The following is a 24874-nucleotide window of genomic DNA, read 5'->3' as shown; positions in this document are numbered from 1 at the left end:
AGCAGCACTTGTCAAAGACGTGGTCTAAAGTGTATGTGTTGGGGGGGATGATAGCAGAGAGAAGGGCAGAGCTCTGCTTGCTTTATGACACAAGGTTACAGGTCAAAGAAACATTTTTGTATTAAAAGCTGGTGCCTGTTAGCCAAAGATTCGTGGAAAGYCAGTGTTTGTCAGTGAGGCTGTTTGTGTCTTGTCCTGCTGCTTACGTGGTGGCAGTGGTCTTAAACTAGACTATTGTTGAAGAGCAGAGCCCAGGGTAGGAGTAATACCTATATTTGGGGCTGGACACAGCATCCTGCCCTCGTGCTCACTCCCTTACTGCCAGTCACAGGAGCTTCAAGGAGGGCTTTTGGTCCTCTGCTTTTTAAGGGAGGAAGTGTCTCTGTGTTGCATCCAAATCTCCCATCTCATGCATCTGTGCAGAGAGAAGGGTTTTGAGGGTCTCTGTGATACAGAGAATTTACTTTGAGATGCTGCAGTGGAGACTTGATTTCTTTGTCACTTACTGAGCCCTAGTGTCCCAGTGACCCTACTGGGCCTGGCCCTGGTTTTTACAGTGAAGAGAGAGAAAGTGGTTGTAGGGAGAGCCAAGCTAGCACTTCCTTTGCCCYTCCATTAGATGCTTGTGTCCCTCTATGATCTGCTGCACAGCTTCATGGTCATCTAGGGTTGTTAGGTCCCCAAGTTCACTGGCCTTGTCCTCCACAATCTTCTTTAGCACTCGCCGCATAATCTTCCCGGAGCGGGTTTTAGGCAGCCTGCGTGTGACCTGCAACAGGAAAGAGCACAGCTGAGGCTGAGGGAAAGAGGCTGGCCAGGCTGCAGGCGGGGTACTGCTCAAGCCTGTAGGTGTTACCTGAACGTACTCAGGAGCTGCGTATTTGGCAATCTTCTGGGAGATGAGCTCGCGCAGCTCTGCAGTGAGAGTCTCCTGCGTGTAGCCAGTCTCCTTCTTGAGCACAACAAAGACGTAGGCTCCTGGCAGAAGGACCACCATATAACTCACTGCACTGTGCAGCATCTGTGGTGGTGACTGCTGTGACCCTGGGCACCATGCTTTACCATGGGCTTGAAGACGATTGGGCGCCTTCATAGGATCACAGRATGTTTTAAGGTTGGAAGGGACCTCTAGAAATCATCTAGTCCAACCTTCCTGCTCAAGCAGGGACACCCAGAGCACATGGCACAGGGTGGCATCCAGGTGGGGTTGGAAGACCTCCAGAGAAGGAGACTCCACAGCCTCCCTGAGCAGCCTGTTCCAGGGCTCTGTCACCCTCACAGGAAAGAAGTTCCTCCTCACATGGAGATGGAAGTGCCTGTGTTTCAATTTGCACCTTGTCATATCCAGTGGCCACCACCCCATGCCACTGCAGGGTGTAAGCCAGGGGAAAGGAACTTGAGCAGCAAGCAAGCCAGAGCCTCACCTTCTCCCTTGATCTCATGGGGGTAGCCGATCACAGCAGACTCGGCCACTGCCATATGGTGATTCTGGAAGAGAACAGAGCTGCAGCTCAGGGTGGTGCTCCCTGCTGCCTGGGAACTGTGCCTGTTACAGGGAGACAGGGAAGGGCCTCAGACGGCCTCTGTGCTTTTCCCATCCTGCTCCAGTGCCCAGCTTTTACATTGTTAAACTTACACTTTCCAGACCCYGTTGTGGGCCTCCAGCTGCTCCCGCAAGTTTTATAACCCTTACTGGCTCGTGGATGCGCCCTGATGTCCTGGGGGGGCCCTGGAGGGATGGGGATGGGCACGCCACCCGTGTGCCTGCTTGGTTCCCACTTTGGGATTCACCTAGTAACAGCACGAACCTTATTTGGCTCCGTCCCTCCCTTGCTGCAGAGGCCAGGGAGCAGCTCAGCTAAATACCTTAAGCTCAGCACTAAACCTACAGGATCGGTCAAAGGAAGGGGGGATTCAACACTGCTCATAGCACAGCTATGGTGGAGATACCAGGTRCCACCCTAAGCAAAAGGAAAAGCCCAATCCTTGCTAAAGTGGGTGGCAGTAGTGTCAGGTCCATGGTACAATGAGGRAAGAGTCCAGGTGAAGGAAATGAGCAGAACCAGAAAACTGCACCCCAGGCACTGCTCCCTGCCACGAAAGCAACAKAATTTTTGGTCTGGTATTTTAAAGGAGCTTCTCTTGATCACCACTAGCGCTGCGTCACTGCCCCCTCACACGGCTTTACCTCCCATCTGCATCTCTTACCACCACGTCCTCCACCTCTGCAGTGCCCAGCCGGTGCCCACTGATGTTGATGATGTCGTCCAGCCGTCCTGTCAGCTGGTAATAGCCCTCGCTGGTGCGATAAGCACCATCTCCAGTGAAGAAATACCCTGCGGAGACCAGAGCYGTCAGTCACTCCTTGCACTGACCACAGACCACCACCCACCTCCTTCCCTTGCTGTTTTCTGGGGTGTAGCAGGCCTTCTCCTGCCTTCAGTCAGCATAAGGGCTTGGGTGCTCTGCTCCTTGAGCACTCAGAGTCTTTTGCCTCAGGAGGTACCTGTTGCACCATCAGGGCCTTTCCCTCAATTCTGTTGGGAATTCCTAGTTGGAAGAGACTTCCCTTGTCTTCATGGTGGGACACCCATCCTCTTGGGCTTGCTCAGTGCCTCAGGATGGCAGGAGCTTTCAGGATTTACAAGACAGAAGGACTAAGAGACTTCTGCCTTGTTTTAGGGGTTCTGGGGACCAAAGGAAAAAAAACACTGTCGTAAAAATGTGCATATCCCAGTGGGGAAGGTGGATTAGAAAGGCCCCTTGCCATGGTAGCACTGGAYCGAAAGAAGCAGGGCAAGATGGACAGTGTCTGCACTGCTGAAAGTCTCTGGAAGAGCAAAGCAGCAAGGGCAGCTCCCCTGAGTTTTGCCCCTGGGCTGGAAACCAGCACTCAGGAGTGCAGCCAGCCCAGCCCCCCTTCAGTGACCCTCCTCATTTTCCTTACCTGGATAAGGAGTCAAGTAGGTTTCCAGGAATCTCTTATGATCATTGTAAATGGTTCGTGCCATACCTGGCCAGGCCTGTGAGATGCAGAGGGCTCCGGAGACATTGTTTTCCGGAAGGACATTTCCCTGTAAAACAGTCTTTTTAATAACCATGACTGAGGTAACTGGGAAGTTCAGTTGTAGGAGTTTGTTATGACAGTTTGTACCTGTTATGACAGGTACAAACTCCTACATTCAGTCATTGCTTTGTCTCTACCACTGTGCCCAGCAACACCTCCCTGCTGGAAATGCCAGGGCAGACAGTGAGGGGAGTCCTACAACTAGCTGCCCACTGCACTGGGATCCTCCAGCTAGAGCCCACCTACCTCAGCTGGCCCTTGACCGACTTTCTCTCAGTGCTCGTAACTTGACCTAACCAGGGCCTCTCCGGGAGCCTGAGCAGTGGGTTGTTTCAGGACTGAACACCAGCTGGAAGATGTTGCTACCAGCAGCATTGCTAATCCCATTTCAGTAAGGATGRTGCTGCCCAGCAGATGTGGGAAGAGATGCAGCTGGAGATCTCCACTCCCTCGCGTGAGCACAGGCTACAGCAGTGTGGGAACATAGGCCAGCGTCTGAGCTGCAGCCTATTAAGGTACCTTATCATCCAGGAGACAGGGGCTGATCCCAAAAAAGGGTCTCATGGCCATGCCTGGAAGGATCTCCTCTCCAGGATTAGAAGGACGGGGTGAGATACAGATGCCTCCCGTTTCTGAAATGAACAGAAATGCAATGCTCGACAAAGCCAGGGAGAGAAGAAAACCAGATAATAACACAGACTTCAGCCTTCACCTTGAACCTCACTCAGCACTCAGCACTCAGCTGGGCCTGGGCTTGCCGGAGATACGAGAAAAGCTCTTTGTAGGAGGCCAGTCCTGCTCGTTTACTTCAAGAGATCCACTCCCCATGTTTCAGTGGGTTAGTTTTACAGACCATTTGTCTATCACATTTTGATGCCCGTAGCCTTCTGTCTTATGGGATTGCTCAACAGGTATGTGAGTAATAACTGTTCCCTCTTGTCCCACAGAGCAGCAGCCTACTCCTACAGCTTGCAAGGAGAGAAGCTGGCCGTGCCTGTGACGGGGGCTTTATGCATCTTACCCGTTTGCCACCACGTGTCCACGATCGGGCACCGTGCCTCGCCGACCACACGGAAGTACCACTCCCAGGCCTCCTTGTTGATGGGTTCCCCCACTGCAAGRGGAAAGGCAGAGGGGCAGAGCTGAGAGGCAGTCACCCCTGCAACACACTACTACTGCTGTAATGGTGTCTCCTTTTCTGCTGCACTTGCCAGAGGGAGAGAACATGGGGAGAGGTCCTCTCCTGGCTATTAACACTTCGAGAACAGCACCACCTGATGCTCAGGGCCAGCCCAAGGATTTGCTGATGCACCAGCACTTACCTGAGCCAAGAACCTTGAGAGAAGAGCGGTCGTATTTCTTCACCCATTCATCACCATATCTCAGGAGCAGGCGGATGGCAGTGGGCGCCCCATAGAACTGATTAATTTTTAACCTCTCTACTGTTTCCCAGTAGCGGCCTAGGATGGAAATGGGGCAAGTAAGTGCCTGCTCAGATTCTTCCAACCTGAGCCCAAAGCAGAGGCAGGAGGTGACAGCAAGGGCTCTCTAGCAGCACATGGACCTGAAGCCAAGCTAACCTCCCCAGAAAAGGATTGGAGCAGTAGCCTCTTTCCTTCAAAAGAACCTGGCTTCACTGMTCTCCCTGCTGCAGGGAGGACAAAGAGAAATGCATAATCCATGGAGAAACCACAGGGATTTCCTAATGGGAGCTGCTTCCTCTAGCAGCTCTGCTTGCTTCCTCTGCGCAGGGCACAGTATTTGCACGGTGCTGCTGCATTCCCTTGCTCTCACAAGTTGCCTTCTCACTCACCAGGGTTGGGGTGGACAGGAGTGCTCTCAAAAAGGACTGTAGTGCCACCATTGCAGAGGGGGCCGTAGACCACATAGCTGTGCCCCGTGATCCAGCCAATGTCTGCCACGCAACCAAAGATGTCCCCATCCTGGTAGCTGAACACATACTGAATAAGGGAGGACAGACAGTGAGTGGTGTGGCCTGGATTTAGTCTCTTCCTTCCTGCCAAGGGGGACAACTGAGAATAGTCTATCATTCAAAATTGCCACTGAGGAACCCCCTAGACAGAGCCCCAGGGTTCCCTGTGCCTGTGAACGAGCAGCTTCCACCTCTTGTCCACCTTTCAGACTGTCCCTGGACAATATGACTAAGGAGACTCCACCTCACCTGCTATGAGAGAATAGAATGAGACCCCTCTACCCTAAGCCCAAAGCAGCCCAGATGCCCAGGAGCTGTCACCTCTGCCTGAGCTGCGTGAGCCCAGCAGAGAGCAGAATGTTCTCTTGTTTGCACTGCCCCACATCTTTCTCAGAAGAGACCTGTCTCTAAGGCTGGAGTACTGGGAAACTGTCTGTTCTGTGCAGGGCAGAGTTTACAGCTTTCAAACTGGCAGCAGCACGTCTGCTTTCCTCAAGTACTTTCCTTTGTTTCCTTTGCTCRATGCCAGAAAATTCCCAGAGGCCCAGCTTCTACTAGCCCATTGTTTCTCTTTTGCTCTGGAATCTGCTATTTCAGACCTACACGTCTCTCATTACTGCTCCCTGGGTGCGGGCTGGCAGTTCTTTGCAAGGGAGATCTGGCCAGGCCTTCAAGTGCTCCAGGGTGTTTGTAATGGAAACTTTCCCTGCTTGGTCTGCCTCTCTAACCCAGCAGTGAATTATGGCAACGGCCGCCTGCAACGTCCAACTGAGAGAGCTGAGCAGTAATTAATGTCAAGCCTGTGTCATGACTTCCAGAGCACCTGAGTGCTAACACAGCCACATACTATTTGATCCCTGTGTCTCCAAGCCTAGATAGAAGTCCCCAGCCTCTCACAAACCAACCCTGATGTGCTGAAGCTCCCAAATCAGGCATTTCATGTTGTGCTGATGCCAACAAGACAGCTGGGGGCCTCAAGACATCAGGGGCCTCAAGAGGGTTAAGTATCACGTTGGGTATCACTGCACGGAGTTTAACTTGCAGCAAAACCAAGGGCTTGTGCACATCCCCTGCCTCCTCCTCCTACATACACCATACACCCCAAAAGTTCTGGCCTCGAGCATTCATGACTGACAGACAGGACCCAGCCAACACTGTGTATGCTATCCCACAGGGTGCAAGGTCTGAACACAACTGAAATTACAGCCACATAGAGAGTCAGACCCAAAGCAAAGGTCCCATGGAAGAAGTTCTCCAAACAAACCTCCATTTAATGTCTCAATACCCTTTTATCCATGTCAGTGCTATAGTGTTCACTTTGGGAATATTGTCATAGTGGCAGTAGAGGGAAGTTAAGAGATTTCCCTTATCTTAAAATTGATCCACACAGTGGGACAGTTGGGGTTGGACTAGATGACCTCTGGAGGCCCTTCCAGCCTTAAGCATTCTACGATTCTATGATTCAATACAGTCAATGACTCAGCATAGGATTGGGCAAGAAGGAAAGAACAAAAGTAAATAATGCAGTTTGGAGGAGTATATGCTTAGGAATGCCTATTCCAAAGCACACATTGCCCTCCCTCACTAGCTGGATGGAGAGGTGCTSCACAAGGGCTCCCAGAGATTTTGCTCTGGATGAAGATGTGCTCTTCACACAAGAAGATGGCAGCTCTATTTGCTGCACTGCCCGTGAATGCTGTATGTCTGGGATTCCTTACCTTGTGTGTGAGGGCAGCATAGAGCAAGTAACCAGCTTGGGAATGGACCAGGCCCTTGGGTTTGCCGGTACTGCCTGATGTATAGAGGAGGAACAACATGTCTTCACTGTCCATAGCGACAGGCTCACAGTACACATCCTCCTTCATCATTTCCTGCAACAGGGAGCACAGCAGTCCTCAGTCAGAGTCTCTCAAGTTTCCCTGTGCTGTCACCTGCTGGTTTCATTAATCCCTTGCTGGAGTCAGTGCAGTCCGTGTGGGCACACTTTGGCTCGCTCGACATTGGCTGAGCCAACAAAGTCAGGTCTGGCAGGGTGACAGCACTGAGAAACACAATGACAGACTTTGCTTCGGCACAGCACTGCCTACATGCCCCAAACACCTCCTTGTCCTCGCCTGGATGGAAGTGGCATCAGAACCACTCATGTTCTCGAACACATGTGCACAACACACTTCACAMACCAGTCCAAGCCCCAGCTCAGCTGACTCGTCTCTTGCCTATTCCTGGGTGTTGCAACTTCTTCTTTACTCTAAGATCTGTCACCAGCATCAAAGTTGAGCCTACAGCTAAATTCATTCTCACTATAAGCACTGGATCTCCCATTTCTACCCACCCAGGAGATATCAGTTGCTGCTGTGACTGTTCAGTTTGCCCACCATAGGATTCCTTCCCTGTCTTCCTTTCATCAATTGACCAGGACATCTTGTCCCACAGGTCTTACTCATCTCTCCTCCAATACTTACTCCTCAGACCACCCGTGCCAYACTACCCTTTTTGTATGGTCTTCCTCTGCTTTTTTACCTTTCCTTTCTCTGCTCCCAAGTTTGAACTCTCTTTTGCCTTGCTGAGCTGGCAAAACACTCTCCTCAGAGCAGATCTGCTGAGTAAGAGACAGCTATTTTTACACAGTCACTTCTTGGACCAGTATCAAAGTCTTCTAGGAAGCCTTTCCAGCACTAATTGATTTTAGACATGATGAACTCAAGCAGGAAGAACTCTGTTCATTTCCAGAGAGCTGAGAGAGATGCATGACAGGGTCTGGCCTCTCCAGAGTCAGGACTCCATCCTGGCTGCCTGGACATCACATCTGCTGTGAACACCAGGTGCACCACCTCACGATCTGCCCGCCTGGGCACTAGCTGCCAGCTGGCTCATTCCAGGTGCATGGGCAGAACTGGGTGCCACCGCTGTAGGGGACTAGGGGTGGGCTCACAACAAGTGCGTGGGCTCACAACAAGTGCATCAGCGCAGGATTGGGGTGTTCTCAGCCCCTGCTCCACACTGCCACGGGCGCTCATTTGAGCTGCCTGCCCATGACAGCAGAGGGACGGCTGTTGTAAGATTGACAAGTCACCTCTCCCAAGTGCTCCTGGAACTGCCCTCAACTCACATGCAGCCCTAGTTCTCACTGCTGCAGCAGGACACCATTCCCCTCCTGCCTCCCTTGTGTTACTGCCTGCAGAGCTGCTGGGACCAGCCAGGATCCACCCTTCCCATCCTGGCCCTGCTCGCAGAGTGTGCTGCCCAAGAAAAGTGGAGTATCCTTGGGTGTCTCACCTCCTCCAGCGGCACATCCAAGGCTGTCATGGGAACCTTGTTGTCAGTCCTCATTGAAACCAGAACACGTTTCACTCCCGGGCACTGCTTCACAGCTTGGTCCACCACCTTCTTTAGCTCAATGACCTTGCCACCTCTCAGTCCCTGGTTCACTGTGATCACTGTYTCCGACTGGGCTGGAGAGGACAAAAGAAGAGTCACGTAAACAGCTCCGTCACCACTTGTCATGTGCCAGTCTGGTTCTACCACATGCTCAGCATTTCCCACCCTGCTCCTCTTACTCCATCTCCCAGTTCCTGTTAATCGTATCCTCTGTTTAACAAATAGAGACTTCTTATCTTGTTTTCCCATTCATTCCTGCCTATGTCGTGCCCCTCAGAGAAGAACCTGTATCCCAGCCACTTGGTCCTTTTGATGAAGGAAAGAACTAGCACAACCCTCCTTATCCCAGGAAGGCCTGACAGGCCACTTGCTTGGAGAGGCTTATGGCTCTCCAAGGCTTATCCACTGCAGCTAAAAGATATGGACTAAAAGATATTTAAGAGTCCATGTCACCTTCTGTGGTACCAATCCCTGCTCCATGGCCATACACTGCAGGATACCCTCTCTTAGCCCAAGGAGTCTTGGCAATACACTCTCTCTTAGCCCAAGGAGTCTTACCCACAATCTGTATCAAGCCTACACCTTGGCTGGGCTCTGCTTAGGCATCACATCTTGACAAGTTTGCCACTAGCAGTCTTGGTCACAGGAGGCTACACACACCGTCATCATGCCCTGAGCTCAGCAGTGCTCAGCAGTTCCCAAAGGGATACATGGGACGTGCCCTTTTACCTCCTGGCTCTTACCATCCTGGATCCTGTCTGCCAGGGACTCTGCACTGAACCCAGCGAACACCACAGCGTGCACAGCGCCTATCCGGGCGCAGGCCAGCATGCTGGCCACGGCCAGCGGGCACGGGGGCATGTAGATGATCACCCTGTCACCCCGTTTCACCCCCTGCCGCTTCAAGGTGTTTCCCAGGCGGCATGTCAGCTCCAGCAGCTCCCTGCCCAAAGAAGCAAGGGTGAAGTTAGAAACTTTCTTGAAGATCTTACCGGTGTGCATAACGGTGAGGGCCCCCCTTCTCTTGAGGGCCTTTCAGAGTCACAGCTTATGTCTCTAAAAAACCCAATCTTCCCCTACACAGGAAGCCCATGGGAAAGCTGTGAACATGTCGGTGGAAAGCAAGGGAGGAGCCAGTCACTAACATGGGCCGTTACACATGGAAATCAGGATGGCCTCTGTCTGTTTGCAGAAGCCCTCCTCTCATCCACACACCCCTAGCCTGTCCTATAGGCAGGCCAGAGGGCCAGCAATGGCCACAGGTGACTTCTGCAACTCAGCAAAATCACAACACCTCAGTTATCTTCTTGGCTTTTCCCATTAGAGCCTGCACTTTTCTCATCAACACACAGCTGGAGCAACACTCTCTACCCTGCAACACTGGAGGATATGCATGAACAGTTAGGTATCTTCCTCTGCAACAGAGCAAGTAAAACTGCTTCATTAAAGCTGGGAAGGCCAAGTCCTCTGGATCTTGTGCCCTACAAGAGAGAAGTACAGCTGTAGCAAACTGGTCAGCAAAACAACGGCTTTCTCAGTGAGGGAACGTCACTCCCAGAAATAAAAGCTTGGCTGTCAGTGACTCATTGCATGGAAGTTTTCTCCAGAACTAGCTGGGGAGATTGGTAGGGGGAGAATGGCCATTTGTCATGTGATGCCTGGAGCCAGGGAAAACAAAAGACTTATTCTGTGTGCAGAGGGATTCAAGAGGAATCTGCATGGAGACTCAGACCATGGGTAAACAGAGCCAGAGTGGGAAGAGGGCAGTTCCAGACCAATCTGCAGGGTGGGCCTGGCAGTCTCTGCAGAGATGCAAGCCCAGCACCAATGCCCACATATGCATGAGCACTTAATTTCCCAATACTCATGGTTACCAGCAAAGAGTAGGGCTTTCCCTGCAGCTGTGAACCTGGCCTCTCTTGCAGAGCATTTATCTGCCAGTTTAGGAACCAGGAACACTGCTGGGAACACACACATRTGTCTTTTCCACAGGGTCTTACCTACAAGCTTTGCAGAGCTGTCAGGAGAAGCCTCCCCTTGTGTCTGCCTCCCCAACAAGGTGGAGACCACTGAGGGCAGAGTGAATTCTCAGGCAAGCCAGCAGCCAACCTGCAGTTGATCTGCCTGCTAAGGGAGGCTGTATCCCTCACACAGCTCTCATCWGCACACCAGTTCAGTCCTGGTGCTGCAGTGTGTCTCTTGTGCATGCTCAGAGGGAAGTACCAACCTGTAAGTGACCCGTACCTCCTCCCCTGGTTCATCCTTCTCCCAGATTAAGGCCACTTTATCTGGGGCTACGTGGACATGTCGGTCCAGACAATTCACTGGAAGAAAAGATCCACAGTCATTGTTGGGGTGACTCTCACTACCCCCCAACTCCCAGAATGCCAGTACTGGCAATCCCAGTTTCAGATCACACTGAAGGCTGAGATTTTACCACAGAGAGGCACTAGCCTTTTACTTATACCAGAACCTATCTTTACTGATATCAGCCCACAGGTCACAAACGCCATCCCAAGCCAGATACATCCCTCATATACACTAATCCTTACTACCTGTCTTCCCCTTATTTGCAACTGAACACAGTCCAGTATACACATTGCCTAAAATCCTTTTGGAGGCCACATCCCCATGCCACCTGCGGGCCTCAGAGGACCTGGCAAACATTAACCCAACCATCATTCTCCCCAGAACTAACTTGGTATTTCCTCCACTGCRGATTGTGGCATTTTTTTTTTCTTCCTAGTAACATGCAGTTACTGAAATAACAGCTCTAAAGTAACACATTTAGGATCAAATGAAGATTTGTTCAGGAAGGCTTCAGTGCCTAAGGTGTAACAGAGCCACCACGATGACTGCAAAGTCTCCTGGGGTCTAGGACCATGGGAGGTTGAGACTTTGGCTTTAATTCTTGTGCCAAGAAAGCTTTCTCACATTGTTGACAACTGCAGTTTCATCAGGAGCCTTGTACACATTCATTGCTTTTCTTTGGTCTGTTCCTGAGGCCATGAAATTATACAAGAACCATAGTTTGCGTATAAAAACTCTCTTCTGTACATTTGTAGTTAGTTTTCCATGAGAAAAACAAACAAAACTGGCTGTGTTAACAGCAGGATCTCCAAATCCAAAGGCAAATAACTCCTGCCCTTCTGCCCTAATCAATTATTTTACCTAAGACCTGACTTTGGGGAGACTTATCTTTGACTTGAGCTCTGGAATCAACAGCGGGGCAAGCAGGTTCCTGTACTGTGTCTGGTGCCATCAGCCCCTACTTTTTGCCTATGACAGCACCCCTATAGCAGTCACTCTCATATCAAGCCTTGAAGAGAACACAGCTGTGAGGGTCTGTAGCACAACTCCTTGCTCCTCTGTTTTGCTTTCTGCAGTTGCACGGGTCCGTAGCTGGGCCAGCGACGCTGCCTTGCAATGACRGGCTCAGTGCATGTGGTCGTGCACAGCCGAGCACGGCACCCGCAGCGGCTCCCTGGGGTCTCGCTTGGCAGAAGACAAGGCTCCCCACTCACACCAGTCCTGCTATGACCACTTCAGCATAACCCAGTCCCTTCCTCAGGTTCCCACAGTCAAGGGAACCTGACTGAACCTTACAAGGATCCCCTTGCTCCTGCCTTTCACCTCCGTGCTCCCGGGGCCAAAGCATCACACGGAGGCCCCCCGGGGGCCCTCCTCTAGGGCGAGGGGCACACAGAGCATCCCAGGAAAGTCCTCCCTCCGCTTTGCTCCCCGCTGGATCACGGTGCTCAGCCACTTCCCCCAGCAGAGATCCCTTCCCGGGAGCAAGCTGGGAGCTGCTCCTTGCCCTCCCTGCTCCCAGGCTCTGCGAGGAGCYGCAGTCCCCGCCGGGGGAGGCCCTCGGGGGGTTCCCTTTGCTTACCAGCCACGTTGAGCTGTCCTCCCAGGAACCAGGCAGCGTGGCCCTCGCTCAGGCTGCAGTCCTGGACGCGGTGGAAGGGGGTGATCCAGGTGAGCCGGCTCCTTCCCAGCGCTCCCCAGAAGGCGTCTGCCTGCTCCACCGACACCTTGTACAAACCCCGGTGGTCCTTGGGCCCCGGGAATGCCATGGCCTCGGGCATATACGCCGTCAGGGGCCCGCGGCTCCAGCCTCGGGCTGTCACCCACCCTCGGGGGCACCAGGAGGGCTGAGAAAGAGCCGCGGGGCAGCGAGCCCTGGCCAGCAGCCAGGCCATGGTCCAGCGTCGCGGCAGGAGGGGTCGCACAGTGCAGGGAGGAGACAGATACCTGGAGCGCCYTGCTCTGTCCGGGGCACCCAGCCCGGGCAGGACACGCTGGGATCGTGGCTGGCTGCGTCTCCCGCCGGCCACAGGACACAGACGTCCCTCTACAGGGAGCCCTGGGCACCGGTCTTCCCCGCCTGCCTCCCTCTCCTCCTGCCTCGCGCCAGCGCAGGGAAGGGAAACGCAATCCCTTTTAAGGGAGGGGGAAGGGGTGTGTTGTTGGAAGTATTTGACTGAAAATAACCTTCATGCTAATCTGGGTCCCAACGGCCTCTCTTGAACGGGYGCCAGGCTCAGCCGCTGCCCGGGTTCCCTGCGGCAGCTGAAACACCCGTTCCCAGCAGCCGCCTGCACCCGCCATGGCAGAGGCCCCATTCCCGCTCCCTGTGGCCCCAACACCGTTTCGCCCCGTTGCTGACCGTGCCTGCAGCCAGCAGCCATCCACCCCGACACACTCGCTCCCGCCACCGCCGCTCCGCAGCCTGCCCGCCCTTATCCCCCGGGATAGTGACAGCAARGCGGGCTGCTTCCCTGTAACACCGAAGGGTGTCGTTTCTGCATTGTGTACCTGGCTAAATTGTACATACCTGTAGGACAAGGGTCACCTCCATGCCAGGCTGGTGCCTTGGCATGAAGTGCTGCAGTACGTTTCTCTACACCAAAGTCTCCCACCCTCTGAACAGCTTTCTTCTGGCTTTCTTTGCTTCAGACCCTACAGTGCTGGAACAGGGAGATTCTCTTAGCTCTATTAACCAGGTTCCCCTCCCTTCCCAGGGCCACAAGGAAGGGGCAGAACAGACCTTCCCCTCCAAGCAGGCCTGGTCTCAGCCAGGCACGCTGATGGCACATTGTTCCTCATAGTGTGACTCCACGTGTGCTCTTATGTCCTATGAGTCTGCTGAACAAGTCAGACACCGACACGGCAGAAGCTCCTTTTCAAGGGCAGATGTCCTCACCACAGACCTAGGTGCAGAACCCTAGGGCTCTGCTGCTCAAGGAAACACAATCCTAGGGGTCTACAGCAGCCCCACAAAGCCAAGCTCAAGTAGCTTGTCGTTCCACAAGCAGTCTCTCTCATTTTCTAGGGACATCTGCTCTTCTTCAGTCTTTTTCCSYGCTATGGATATCACGGTTTTATCAYGGGTTTGGGGTTTTATTGTTTGTTGTTTTTTTTTTCCATAAGAGCATCCCCAGACGCCCTGAGCAGGACAGGTGACTCTCTGCTTCTTCTCTCATAATTCAGTATAAGCTCTTAGGATATCAAATCAGAGWTCACATTAAAGGGAGTGTTACCCTCACCCTTTATTAAAAAACAACAACAACAACTTCCCTCTAAGCAACTTTCCCTGTGCTTGCAGCARCTGGCTTCAAAATCTCCCCTTCAGGTGAACTGAGGCCTTACTGTGCTCTTACCTGGCAGTGCTGGTGAGTTTGCCCAAACAAATGCCCATCTCTAATGCTAGGCTGCGTGTGATATGAGGTGACCCAAAGCACCAAAGTTGTTCTGGACACTGAAATCTTTTCTTTCTCTGAGCAATCGTACACAACGACACACAACTTCTACGCTAGGCACAAGCAGACTCTCTTCAGCTTTATCATCARCTCTGGAGGAAAAGCAGCACCAAGCCCATTTTCTCACTGTCTGAGCAGGAAGGAGGATGTAGCTGAAATCAGCCCTTTTGCTTTTCTCCGCTACCCTTCTCCAGCTCCCTTTTTAGCTATCCATTAAGAATACTCTGTTAACTTCCCTTGGAGCTACCTCATTAGGAGTATYGCTAACATCCACCCAGTTATAAGATATCTTAAATTCTCAGCTGTCTTCTTGAGTTTGCTGGGTTCCTGGGCTGTTCTGCTCTCAAGCAGAGTGTACACATGTGTACTCAATCATGCAATTAGTGCTGCTTACTCAGCACCAGTAGTTACAATGGTTAGGGCTTTTGCTGCTCTGTTGTAGTAGATCTCTTTGCCGGATACTTTGTAGTTTCTTCCTTTTCATTCGAATGAACAGTTCAAATGATTAACTTTTCTATTCATCTCCTATGATTTTTCTTTTTTTATTTTCTGYCAAGCTTCAGCTGTGCACTCTTTCTCTCTTTCAGAGGAGGAGAGAAGAGAAGGAAAGGTGTAGACTTATCCGTCACCCAGACAAGAATACATTGGAGCCCCATAGAAATTAGAACAATTTTTTATGTTGCTTGTTGTTTTTCATGGCCAAAGTCTCATTTGGCCTCTAACTGCCTGCAAGAGATAGTGATGCTATCAGCAGAAATGGAGAAAGTATTAATAAGGCTTGAAAAATATCTCTAACAGAGAAGGTCTGGATAAATCTGAACTAGCTCCACTGGAGTGTCCTGACCACTGGGTTTGGTGAGAGTCCAGGCAGAACAGTGCCGCTTACTGCTGAGACCGTAACCTCTTAAACCTGGAAATGAACTAAATGAAATGACAGTTTACCCAGTGCCTCTTCCCTCTAGTATAGGGAAATGCACACAGCCCTTCTGCCCTATCCTGAGAGATAAGACTCCTGTCTGTGGGAATCTGTGACATAGAGTCGAGGATCTCGGAGAGATGAGGCAATGCAAAGCAGTCATTATACTAACACTAGGGAATACTGTAAAAACTTGCACATCTGAAGAGCAGAGTCCCCATGGGTCAAGTGAAGGTGCTGTGATCAGAATTTGAAATGCATCCATTTCCGATATGGATCAGTGAAACTGCTGGATGGACAGCACACGCTTGTTGTGGTTGCTATAGGCATAAGTCTGTAGGGAGTCTAGTATCACTGGTTTACAGAGAAGGATAGTTGATGGTAAACATATAAGTAGGTGATATTTGCTAAGGGGTAAATAAGTGCCACGAGAACTGGCAGAGACACCACCAGGTAGAGACAGAAAAGCACAATGATTGATTGGGGATCATTACCATATGGGTAATTTTGGAGAGGATAAGAAAATGGGGTTTCTGAAGCCTAATGTTGCTTTCTACGTGATTGTTTTTCATACTCAGGAATTGCAACCTCACCTTCAATGGATAGGAGGTTTACCCAGACTTTCTCTATCACTTTTGACATTTCTGGTCCACTGAGGAATACCAGTTCTCAGACCTTGTAACTTGGACACAGGTATGAATCCTGTCTCCTGCAACAGGCATCCCACCCAGGGCCTGATCAAACTCTGATGTCAGGCTGTTTCCCCCCAGTTTGCTTCAGAAGAGGCTGTTCCAGTTAAATGCTCCTGTTGTTAGTACCAGGCCCAAAGTTATTTATAAACATCTGGTTTTGTCCAGGGCCATTCTGTACTTCAGAGCTGTGGTCCCTGACCTTGCTAAGATGGGGCAGTGGTGCAGGCCGTATTATACCTTGCTCTCTGCTTTTGCTGTTAACTCTTTAATTTCCTATGGTCACAAGCAACACTGATTAATCTCACTTGCAGCAAGTCTCCTGCAGGCTTGTGTGAGGAGAACTGTTAGCTGTGTTATGTATCCCAGGGCACAAGACACCCTTCTTGAGGGTTTGCAGAGAGGATTCACACCTCTGCTCAGCCTTCTTTATTATTTTTCAATCTCTTCTCATCTGATATCTCCCCATCCCTTAACTGAGTATCACTTATCTGTCCTTTCTTGGGCTAAATTCACCTTTCTTGAACAATGATGACCAGACTCGTATACAGTGTTTCAGTTTAGTTTTATTCTTGATCATATCTTTACAGAAAATGGCACATAAATCACATATTCTGAATGACTAGAAGTTGTTACAGTTTCATATCTCAAACACCTCAATACTGAATTCTTTTCTCACTGTATATACATTATTTACACACCATGGGCTATAATCTAACACATCAAACAAACTGGGGACAAAGACAAACAGGGCTGCGTGGAGGGTGTTAACCTTGACAGAATAAAAACAGTAGCTCTGGGGAAAGGCTGCCCACAGTTGAAAGCAGGATAGAAAGGGCTCTGTGGAAGTCACTGTCCTAGGGCCATTGGGGTGAATAGTGTCCCATCAGGGTGAAGGTACCATGGAGTGCTGCTAAAAACAGTGGGTTTGGCTGTGCAGGTCTGCGTATATTAGTGTAAGATCARTCAGGAGGCGTATGTACAGGTGTATCCGGGAGGGGTATCTGCATGGCTGTTGTTCCCTTTGACACTCACAGACAGAGTTGGGCAAATTTTGTTCAATAATGCACCTAACAAGCGCTGTCATCTTGCCTGGAAGGATTTATTAGGTAAAGGTTTTCCCTGTGATTCAACCTCTTTGGAGGAGTATAAGAGGTTCCATTGAGCTGCTGACGTGGGGGATGCCTCTTACCCTCAGAGCTCTCCCCGAACTCATCTGTCTGTTGTTATCAGCCTCATGTGAGCAGCCAGCCCCCCGGCACATTGCACAGCCAGGGCTGTGCTGGATCCCCGTGTTCAGACCTCAGGGAAGTAGAAACCAGGCAGTTCCCTGGAGCAGTTTGAGGCAACCCTGATCCCAGCTGTGATGAGCCAGTGCCCAGAGCCCAGCACTGCTTCAGGGGTTGCACTGGCCTCACAGGCAGAGCTGAGCAGTCTGTGGGGCTGGGAGGAGCTGGTTTGTAGCTACCACAGGCAGACGTAAGCCTTGTGTGCCTGCAGCTCCGTGCCAGGTGCAGTGTGAGTGTGGCCTGGCAGGGCGGCTTGGAAGCTGCCCTGTCATCACACACTGAGAGCGATTGCAGGGACTTGGGTCTCCCCGCCTGGGAGGTGAGAATGGGGGGGTCACACCTGCAGGTAAAACCTGCTGCTCCCTGGAAAACTGAGCCCAAGTGAACTGCTCAAAATCAACCACCTCCTTCCCCACAAACCGCTGCTCTGAGTCATGAGTCACACATGGAGGGTATGAGCCACGGTTGGAAGGGACTCACCATTTCATGCGAACACAGCGGTGGCCTTGCCTGCTGCGTGCTGAGGRCACAGCGAGGTGCTGGTGTGGGCATCAGTGCCAGCGAGCCACACATCTGCACTGCTGCCCCGCTCCYGAAGGGCTGCAAGCCAGGGGTGAGGGCAGGGCCGGGGCTGAGAGTGGCTAGGAGGCCGGTGCCAGCAAGGAGAGGTGTGTGTGTGAAGRAGGGAGGTGGCAGCAAGGGATGGATTCACTCCGCGACGGCAGAGGGACTCCTCACACAAGACTGGATGGGTTTTGGGTGTGAGACTTGATGGACTGGACTCAAAGCTGGTCGTGAGGCCGTGCCAGAGGGACGCGGAGCCTCGGTTTCCTTTCAGATGAAGACAGGGCAGTCCCTGATTCCYCACAGGGAGTGGGGAAGGGGTCAATACCCCTGAGGGCAGGGGAGCGAGGGCAGGGTATGCCTGAGGGGAAGGGGCTGTGGACACCCCTGCCAGGCAGCCCCGGGGCTCAGCCTGTATCTTCCCGAAACGCAGAGACCGCGGCGAGCTCGCGCCCCGGGCAGGGGTGGCCGGAGGGCCCTGGCAGTCTGAGGGAGGCTACGGCTCCCGCAGGAGACAGTGTCTTTTGGGGCTGGTTTTCGTCATCTCTTCCCCTCTAGATCAGCTTCTCCTCCTTTTGTGATGAGTTTGACTTCTCCGTCTGTCTCTCATCCTCTACCGCGGCCTCCTCCCCCTTCTCTGGCTTCCTGCCCAGGGCCGGGGGGTCCCCAGCGATGGTTCCCAGGACTTTGGTGCTGTGCTCCTGAGCTTTGGCCCTGAGGGCAGCAATGCTGTTTTCTCTCAGTTCTTCCTGGGAAATGGTGGTTTTGGGATCTGGGCCCCTCTCTTCCTTGTCGCTCTTGTCAAGCTTGGGCAGGGCCTGGCGTTCCACCTCCGTCTTCCTTCCTGCCTCAGCCGCTGCCTCCAGAGATTTTTTGTGCATCCCTAAAAAGAATTGTTGGTATTCGGGTTTAGAAAAGCGCCTGGGCATGGGAAAGCCATCTTGAACTGAAAACAGCAAAGATAAAGAGAGGCCAGAATTAAGGAAAAGCAGAAACCCTTGCTTCAAACAGCAGTCACAGAGAGCCCATCGCTCCATGCCATGCACGAGGACGGCCAGGGATGTCTCTCTCCTGGGATCAGCCCAGCCTGAGAACCTGCAGCACCGTTAATGCACAGTTGAGGGGGGCCCTGCTCACCACCATGGCTGTCCCAACCTGGAGGGATGAACCTGACCCAGCAAACTACTGGGCTGGGCCAGAACCAGGAGCAGATATATCTCTGCTTGGCAGGAGTGGAACTAAGAGTGGATGAGCACACTCTAGTGTGACACTACACATTGAGAGGGATGTCACCAGCKTCTGACAGCAGTTTACTGCAGTCATGGGTGATGCTAGGGAGACTCTAGTCTCTCTAGACTCTGCCACATGGGAACATACCCAACTATGGGACCAAAGTGAAAGGGATGAGTGTCTTGCACAACAGTGCAGGTGCCACACAGAGCCACATAGAGGGCAAGGAACTCGTGGACTCACTGGGGGATGAGGGAGAGATCTCCCACTGCTGGGAGTGCTTCCCATACGAATGGGAAACGTACTCCCATACGTTTTTGTTCCTCACACAGCCCACCCTCTCCCTCTCTGTTTCATCCAGACAGAAGGACAGGATAGCTCATTTTTTAAGATGCCAGAAACTAGTTTGGAGGCAGAATTAGCCTGATAGATTAGAAAGCAGGAAGCAAAGAGCAGGAATGCAATAGAGTATCTACTACTTCCATGCCAATACCATCCCCAATCCACTGGAAAATAAAGCAAAACAAGGCAAAAATGTAGTACCCTCAGCTGCTGAGAGCAGCAGGAGAGAACAGTGCTTTACTTCAGAAGAAAAAAAGGGAATCTAAGCCCAGGACAACTGCAAAGACAGTGGGTCCCTGCACCCCACACCCATATAGCATCATCTGGACTCCTTGGGGGAATCAGATCTGGGTAACCTCTTGCCTTGAACAAGAGAAGCAGCCTGCTCTGGGATTGCTTCCAGGGGACACTCAGGCACAGAAGACCAAGTGTGGGAGTTAATTCCTGCACCAGACAGGGCCTTGCTGTGGGGAGCTGGGGTGTAAATCCCTTATCCCAGCAGTTTATGCACTCCTGCACATCAGGATGGCAAGGACTGGCAGGTGCCTGGGACTGGCAGTTATACCCTACTGTGGAGAAGTCATCTCCCTGCATGGAGATGGGTAGGAGAAGATTTCCACCCCACTGCCAGTGTTTTCAACATGTCTCATGTTCCTCTGGGGACCCTGCCGTTGTGTCAGCCCCACCACAGTCCCCATGAGGGCAGCTGCTCTCTTACCCAGGAGCCAAGGGGCGCAGGACTCCATGATGCCGTCCTTGGCAGACTTGAGGATGGACTCGGGCAGTGGGATGGAGTGGCGCACCATGGCTCCGTAGAGGCCATACTCTGCCATCACGCTGCTCCTGCCCCAGCACTTCTCCCTCTTCCGCCACTTGGCCCGGCGGTTCTGGAACCAGACCTGGCGTGGGCAAAAACAGGACCTGTGAGTTATGAGGCACACGTGCCTGTGCAGGGGGATGAAGGTGGGCACGTGCACCTTCCTCCCCAGAGCAGTGGTGGCCTCATCCTCCCACGCAGCAGCTGCTGTGCATCTCTCCCCGCTCTCCCTCGCAAGAGCAACAAGGACCAAGCGTATGATCAGGTCCCATCCCTCTCTGCAGGATATAATTAATTTCCCATTGCAGGGTCTCTTTCCAGTGGCTTTTGGCTCTCGTGCCTGGGATTTTCTTTCATTATTTACTGGGTGTCTGAGCTGCCGTGCAGGGCTGTGCGCAGCGGTGCCTGCAGGGAGGGCTGGGCTGGGGGCGGATGCTCTGGAGCGGGAAAGGCGGGAGAAGGGGGAGCTGCTCTGTGCGGTTTGCCCTGAATTCCCAGTTTGAAAAGCCCCTCATCTTCTCAGAAAATTGGCAGAATAATCTCTGAGCTGTGACCTGGGGGGCAGCGAGCAGGGACGCAGGCGGCGGTGGCGGGGTGCGTGCAGAAATCTATTAGTGTTCGCTCCCTGATTTCCATTCCTCTTGTCTCACTCGCCCTCCTCCCTCCCCTTATTCCCTCCCTTCCCGCAGAGCAGAGGCATCAGCTTTAGATGAAAAATTGCTCGAGGTCTATTCAGAAGGAGGCAAAGGAAGAGTCAGCCCCAGGGGCAGCCCAGGCCTGATTGAAAAATAAGTTAATTTCAGTTTGAATCGATGGGCCTCAGGCACTGAAATATCACGGGAAATTAAAGCAGCTGGTCCCCAGGGAACCACGCCATTGACCTGCACTAATTAATGCCATGGAGCTACCAGTCCCCTTTCCGAGAGGCAGCCCCTCCTTCCCCACGGACACCCCAAACACCTCCTCATTTAACTAATTAGACTCACAGAAAATTGGGTGTTAATTTGTTTAGGTTCTTTTTTTTTTCTTTTTTTTTCCTCTTTTTTTTTTTTCCCCTCCCTTTCCCGGAAAGTACGCGGCAGAATGGAAATGAATGGCGGGGTCTCTCTGGCAGATGGATGCTCGGGGTCACTCTGCAATCTTCTCCGACTTGATTGCTTGATTAGGTCGTTAGCACATTAAAAAAAAAAATTGCTTGCCGTCTGGCGCTGGCCTGATGAGTGGGATGAGGCGGGAATCGCCTGGGTAATTTATCTTTTTATACTGCAAAGAATTTGATTTCAATCTGCAGATATATGGAGGTGCCTTTGACACCTGTTTAACATTACAGAGCTGACAGGTTAACCCTCTGTTGCCTCCACTGCCCACAGCCGAGGTGGGGCCTGGGCTGCCGTGGGGAGCGCTGGGGGGACGGGGCCAGTCGGAGGTCCCCAGCTCTGCCATGGGGACCATGAGAGCGATGCCTTGGCGTGGAGCGAGGTCCTGCTCTCAGCATCTCCCTGCTGTGGGAGATGAGCTCTCCTCCTCCTCGGGATCTGCACAGCACCCGGCACCGTGCGAGATTTGCTTCCCCATGTGCTTTCTACAAGGGGCTGGGAAGGGTAGTGATAGCGTGTGCACACAGCCAGTTCTGGAAGAATAAATCCAGCCCTTGCAGGCAGCAGAGTGGGAAAAGCCTGGAGAAGAGCCAGGGCAGGCCCAAGTTGCAGCCCCAAGGCTCTGTTGGTCCAGGAGCAGCAGAGGAGAGGGTAGGCAGATGTTTTGTTGGTGGCCGGTAACAGGCCACTAGCTTTGGCCTTTCCCAGATCTCCGGTGCTATCATCCCTGCTTGTCCCAGCAGAAGACACTCTGTGCATGTCACAGGGGATATCAGGGTCAGCTTGCTTTGAGGAATGTGCCACACCAGCCTCTCCGTCTCCGCTGAATGTTGAAAAGCAAATGACTTACACTCTCTTTCTACAGGTAGGTTATTCTTGGGCCCGTTCCAGCCATGAATCCACTAAGACCTGAGCAAGGACCCTCAGGAAAGCTCAACCCCTCTCTCTGACCATGTCGCCAAGAGCACAGAGCATGCCCTGCAYGGTGCTGCGTGGGTTTGCTGGTCATCCTGTCAGTGCCACACTGTCAAGATCCATCACTTAAGGCCATGGACTCCTCCTACATCCATGTAAGACAGACCAATCTGGAAGGCTGGAATCAATCCCTCTCCAGCTGTAGCACAAGCCTTTTCATTCCCCCTAAACAAATGTCTACAGATCTTCTTTGTTTTCACATCGCTCCATGTATCCAGAGTGGCTTACACACCTTGTCTCTTTGCAGCTGCATTTATCACCAGCTATCACACCTCGCATCTCAGCCAGGCACAGATTTTCACAACAGGTATTAAACATGTAACTTTTTAAACTTTCCACAATTCTCTTTTACCCAAATGCCTCCTCACTGCTGCTTTCATCACCCTTCCCTTCTCCCTTCCTCCTGCCTCCGTGTCTCAAGCACCCTTCCTTGGTGCCTCGTACTCCCTCTTTCCATCCTCTCCGCTCACTCTGAGGGCCTGGGTCCCAGCCCAGACCTGGGTCCCCCCTGCCCAAATGCATTTGGCAGTAGAAATATAAAGAAAATTATCTGTGGCTTTCTTCCAAAGGATTTATTTTAAACTTGTCCATGCAACACAAATAAAATATATGCTGTAAACCGAATGGGAAAGTCAAAATAACAGCAACACCTTGGTAGATCAAATCGAGGTTTCCTGAATAATGTTTTGTGATTTGATGTGAATTTCCTGTTAGTTTTGATTCAGAAAAAAAAAAGAATAATTGAAATGACAGATTTTCTAGTAGAATGGAAATCAGGACCCATATCATACTTTGAGGCATGAAGTCTATTGAAGCCAATGCTGTGGAGACCTGAACATTCACGAGATCAGAACCTGATTCAACATCTCTACCACACACCTTGTCCCAAAGAGCATAGTGGAAGAGTTCCTGTCTCTTCCCCCTCCCACACTATTTCAGATCAGCAGAATTATTCCCTATGACCTGTTCTTGCGATTTTGCTGTCATTCAAATGGCACCATCAGTGAGGCTTTCTTCTGGGAGATGTTACTGCTTTCTTCAGTCTTGGGAGAGATTTCTTGWTATATTACCACAATTTTCCTTTGCCTTGATTCTGAGCTGAGTCATGCAAATACTTTAGTAATTTTGGGATATTTTTAGCTGTGTTGATATGTCAGCCACAACTTCTGAAAACTGAAGGGTTTTTTTATCATCACCTCACTCTTCTGTCCTTGATGGGATATGGTTTCACCCTTACACTTCCATTCACTTGCAGTTTCGATATTGTGTCTTCTTGGCTGCCGTAGTCTTTGCTTTGAGGTTTGTTCTACACCTTCTCTTGCTCTCTAATATTTGGGCTACTTCAAGCAATGTTTGTCCATGTTTGTTCTTSTCTCTTCCCATTATGTGGGTCAATTCAGCTTGGTAAAATGCTTATTTATATGGATATGTACTATACACTTTGCTTATTACCATATAGGTTTTGCTTTCCTCTGGTTTTTCATTGGACCATCCAGCACACAGTGAAAAGACTGTGTATTTGCATTTGCACATCTCGCAGGTGCTGCGAGCCCTTAGCTATTTCAGATTGTGGTTACTGAAGCTTGTCTGATGTTTTTGCAAAGCTACCACAATCTGATGGCCAGAGATGCCTTTTGGACAAACATGCTACATCTTAGCATCATTTACATCTTTCTACTATCACATGGGCATCCGCTGTGAAATGTGGCACTTGTTCCAATAAACCTATCCTGAAGAACTGGCCAACAGAGTAAAGAGGAAAAATTAGTCCTGATATCTTTTGGCTCTTCATAGCAAAGCATCCAGAAAATCCAAGAACTAGCCTCTTAAAAGACATTAGTTTTAAGTGAGGCTCTGAATAAGGAGAAGCATTTCTGTGACTTAGAGAAGAAAGTAGTACAAAGAGCTCGAAGAATTTACGTACTTGAAGAAGATATGCAAAGAAAAATAGATGAGGGATTTTGCAGGGTAGGAATGAGCCTAGAGTGAAAGACTGGGAAGAGATAGCAGTGAGTGGAGCTGAGCAGGGCATGGTAGGAAAGATGAGGTGCTGATGGGGTGGACAGGAAGCTAACGGAGTAGCTTGAAGAGCAGAGCAATCCACCAAATGCTTGTCTGCAGATCCACCCATCCAAGGCCCAGAGTGTTAAAGGGAACCTGTGGTAGCCGCAAAGTTTATAGCCTGAGCATATCATGATCAGAGCTCCATTGCACAGGCCACAACCCTCTGTGCCTGTTGTGTCTTCCTAAATGCAAGGGACCCTGTAACCTTCAGGCTGCCCTTTTTGCTGGGGGGACCACACTGGGTGCCAGCTACCTCCCATCTCTCTGCACTGTTACAGTTTCACTGACATCTTGCTGTCCACGGGCTCCTTGCTGCATGACAATTACTTCTACTTGCTCCRTGGTTATCACGCTGCGACTGCCACTCCCAGGCTGTGTCCTTGTCTGTCACTTGATGGAGTGGCCCGTGCRCACAGCCTGGGTGGGCCCAACCAGAGAGAGATGACAGACACAGGATGCTGTGCGTGCTGAGCACAGGGCAGCTCCATCACGGGTGTGCGCGGCCATTCCTGCTGGGTCAAACAGCCAGCTGTGAGTAGACAACCGTCACTGGGGATTTCTAGGAGCACCTCTTCTTCAAGCAATTTCTGATCAATTACAGCTTCTTTCTCTGCTCAGTTGAGACACATTAAACTCTATTATTACTCTCTCTCTCTTTTTCTTTTTCTTTTTCTTTTTCTTTTTCTTTTTCTTTTTCTTTTTCTTTTTCTTTTTCTTTTTCTTTTTCTTTTTCTTTTTCTTTTTCTTT

General features: G+C 51.3%; 2 protein-coding genes across 2 annotated transcripts in view; both read right to left on the bottom strand.

The window, feature by feature from the left end:
• Positions 1–107: 107 nt before the first annotated feature.
• LOC112957965 (acetyl-coenzyme A synthetase 2-like, mitochondrial) lies at positions 108–12639 on the bottom strand. Its single transcript, XM_026051757.1, has 14 exons — positions 12271–12639; positions 10606–10702; positions 9122–9321; positions 8277–8452; positions 6719–6871; positions 4881–5028; positions 4390–4527; positions 4089–4181; positions 3587–3699; positions 2948–3074; positions 2209–2336; positions 1425–1488; positions 857–978; positions 108–769 (listed from the first exon to the last, which is right to left on the bottom strand). Exons 1-14 carry the CDS (start codon positions 12581–12583, stop codon positions 593–595), a joined length of 2049 nt encoding a protein of 682 aa, XP_025907542.1. The 5' UTR covers positions 12584–12639; the 3' UTR covers positions 108–592.
• A 5471-nt stretch (positions 12640–18110) lies between these two features.
• VSX2 (visual system homeobox 2) overlaps positions 18111–24874 on the bottom strand; it is a 24648-nt gene continuing 17884 nt past the window's right edge. Inside the window, exons 4-5 of the mRNA XM_026051874.1 lie at positions 19892–20072; positions 18111–18484 (exon numbers count right to left, since the gene is read on the bottom strand). Of these exons, the coding sequence (XP_025907659.1) occupies positions 18156–18484; positions 19892–20072 (510 nt within the window). The 3' untranslated portion in view covers positions 18111–18155. The remainder of the gene's footprint in view (positions 18485–19891; positions 20073–24874) is intronic.

Source organism: Nothoprocta perdicaria, unplaced genomic scaffold, assembly GCF_003342845.1.
Source record: "Nothoprocta perdicaria isolate Ctin4 unplaced genomic scaffold, notPer1 scaffold_8, whole genome shotgun sequence".
In the NCBI taxonomy this organism is placed as follows: Eukaryota; Metazoa; Chordata; class Aves; order Tinamiformes; family Tinamidae; genus Nothoprocta; species Nothoprocta perdicaria.
This window is presented reverse-complemented; position numbering and strand designations above follow the sequence as displayed.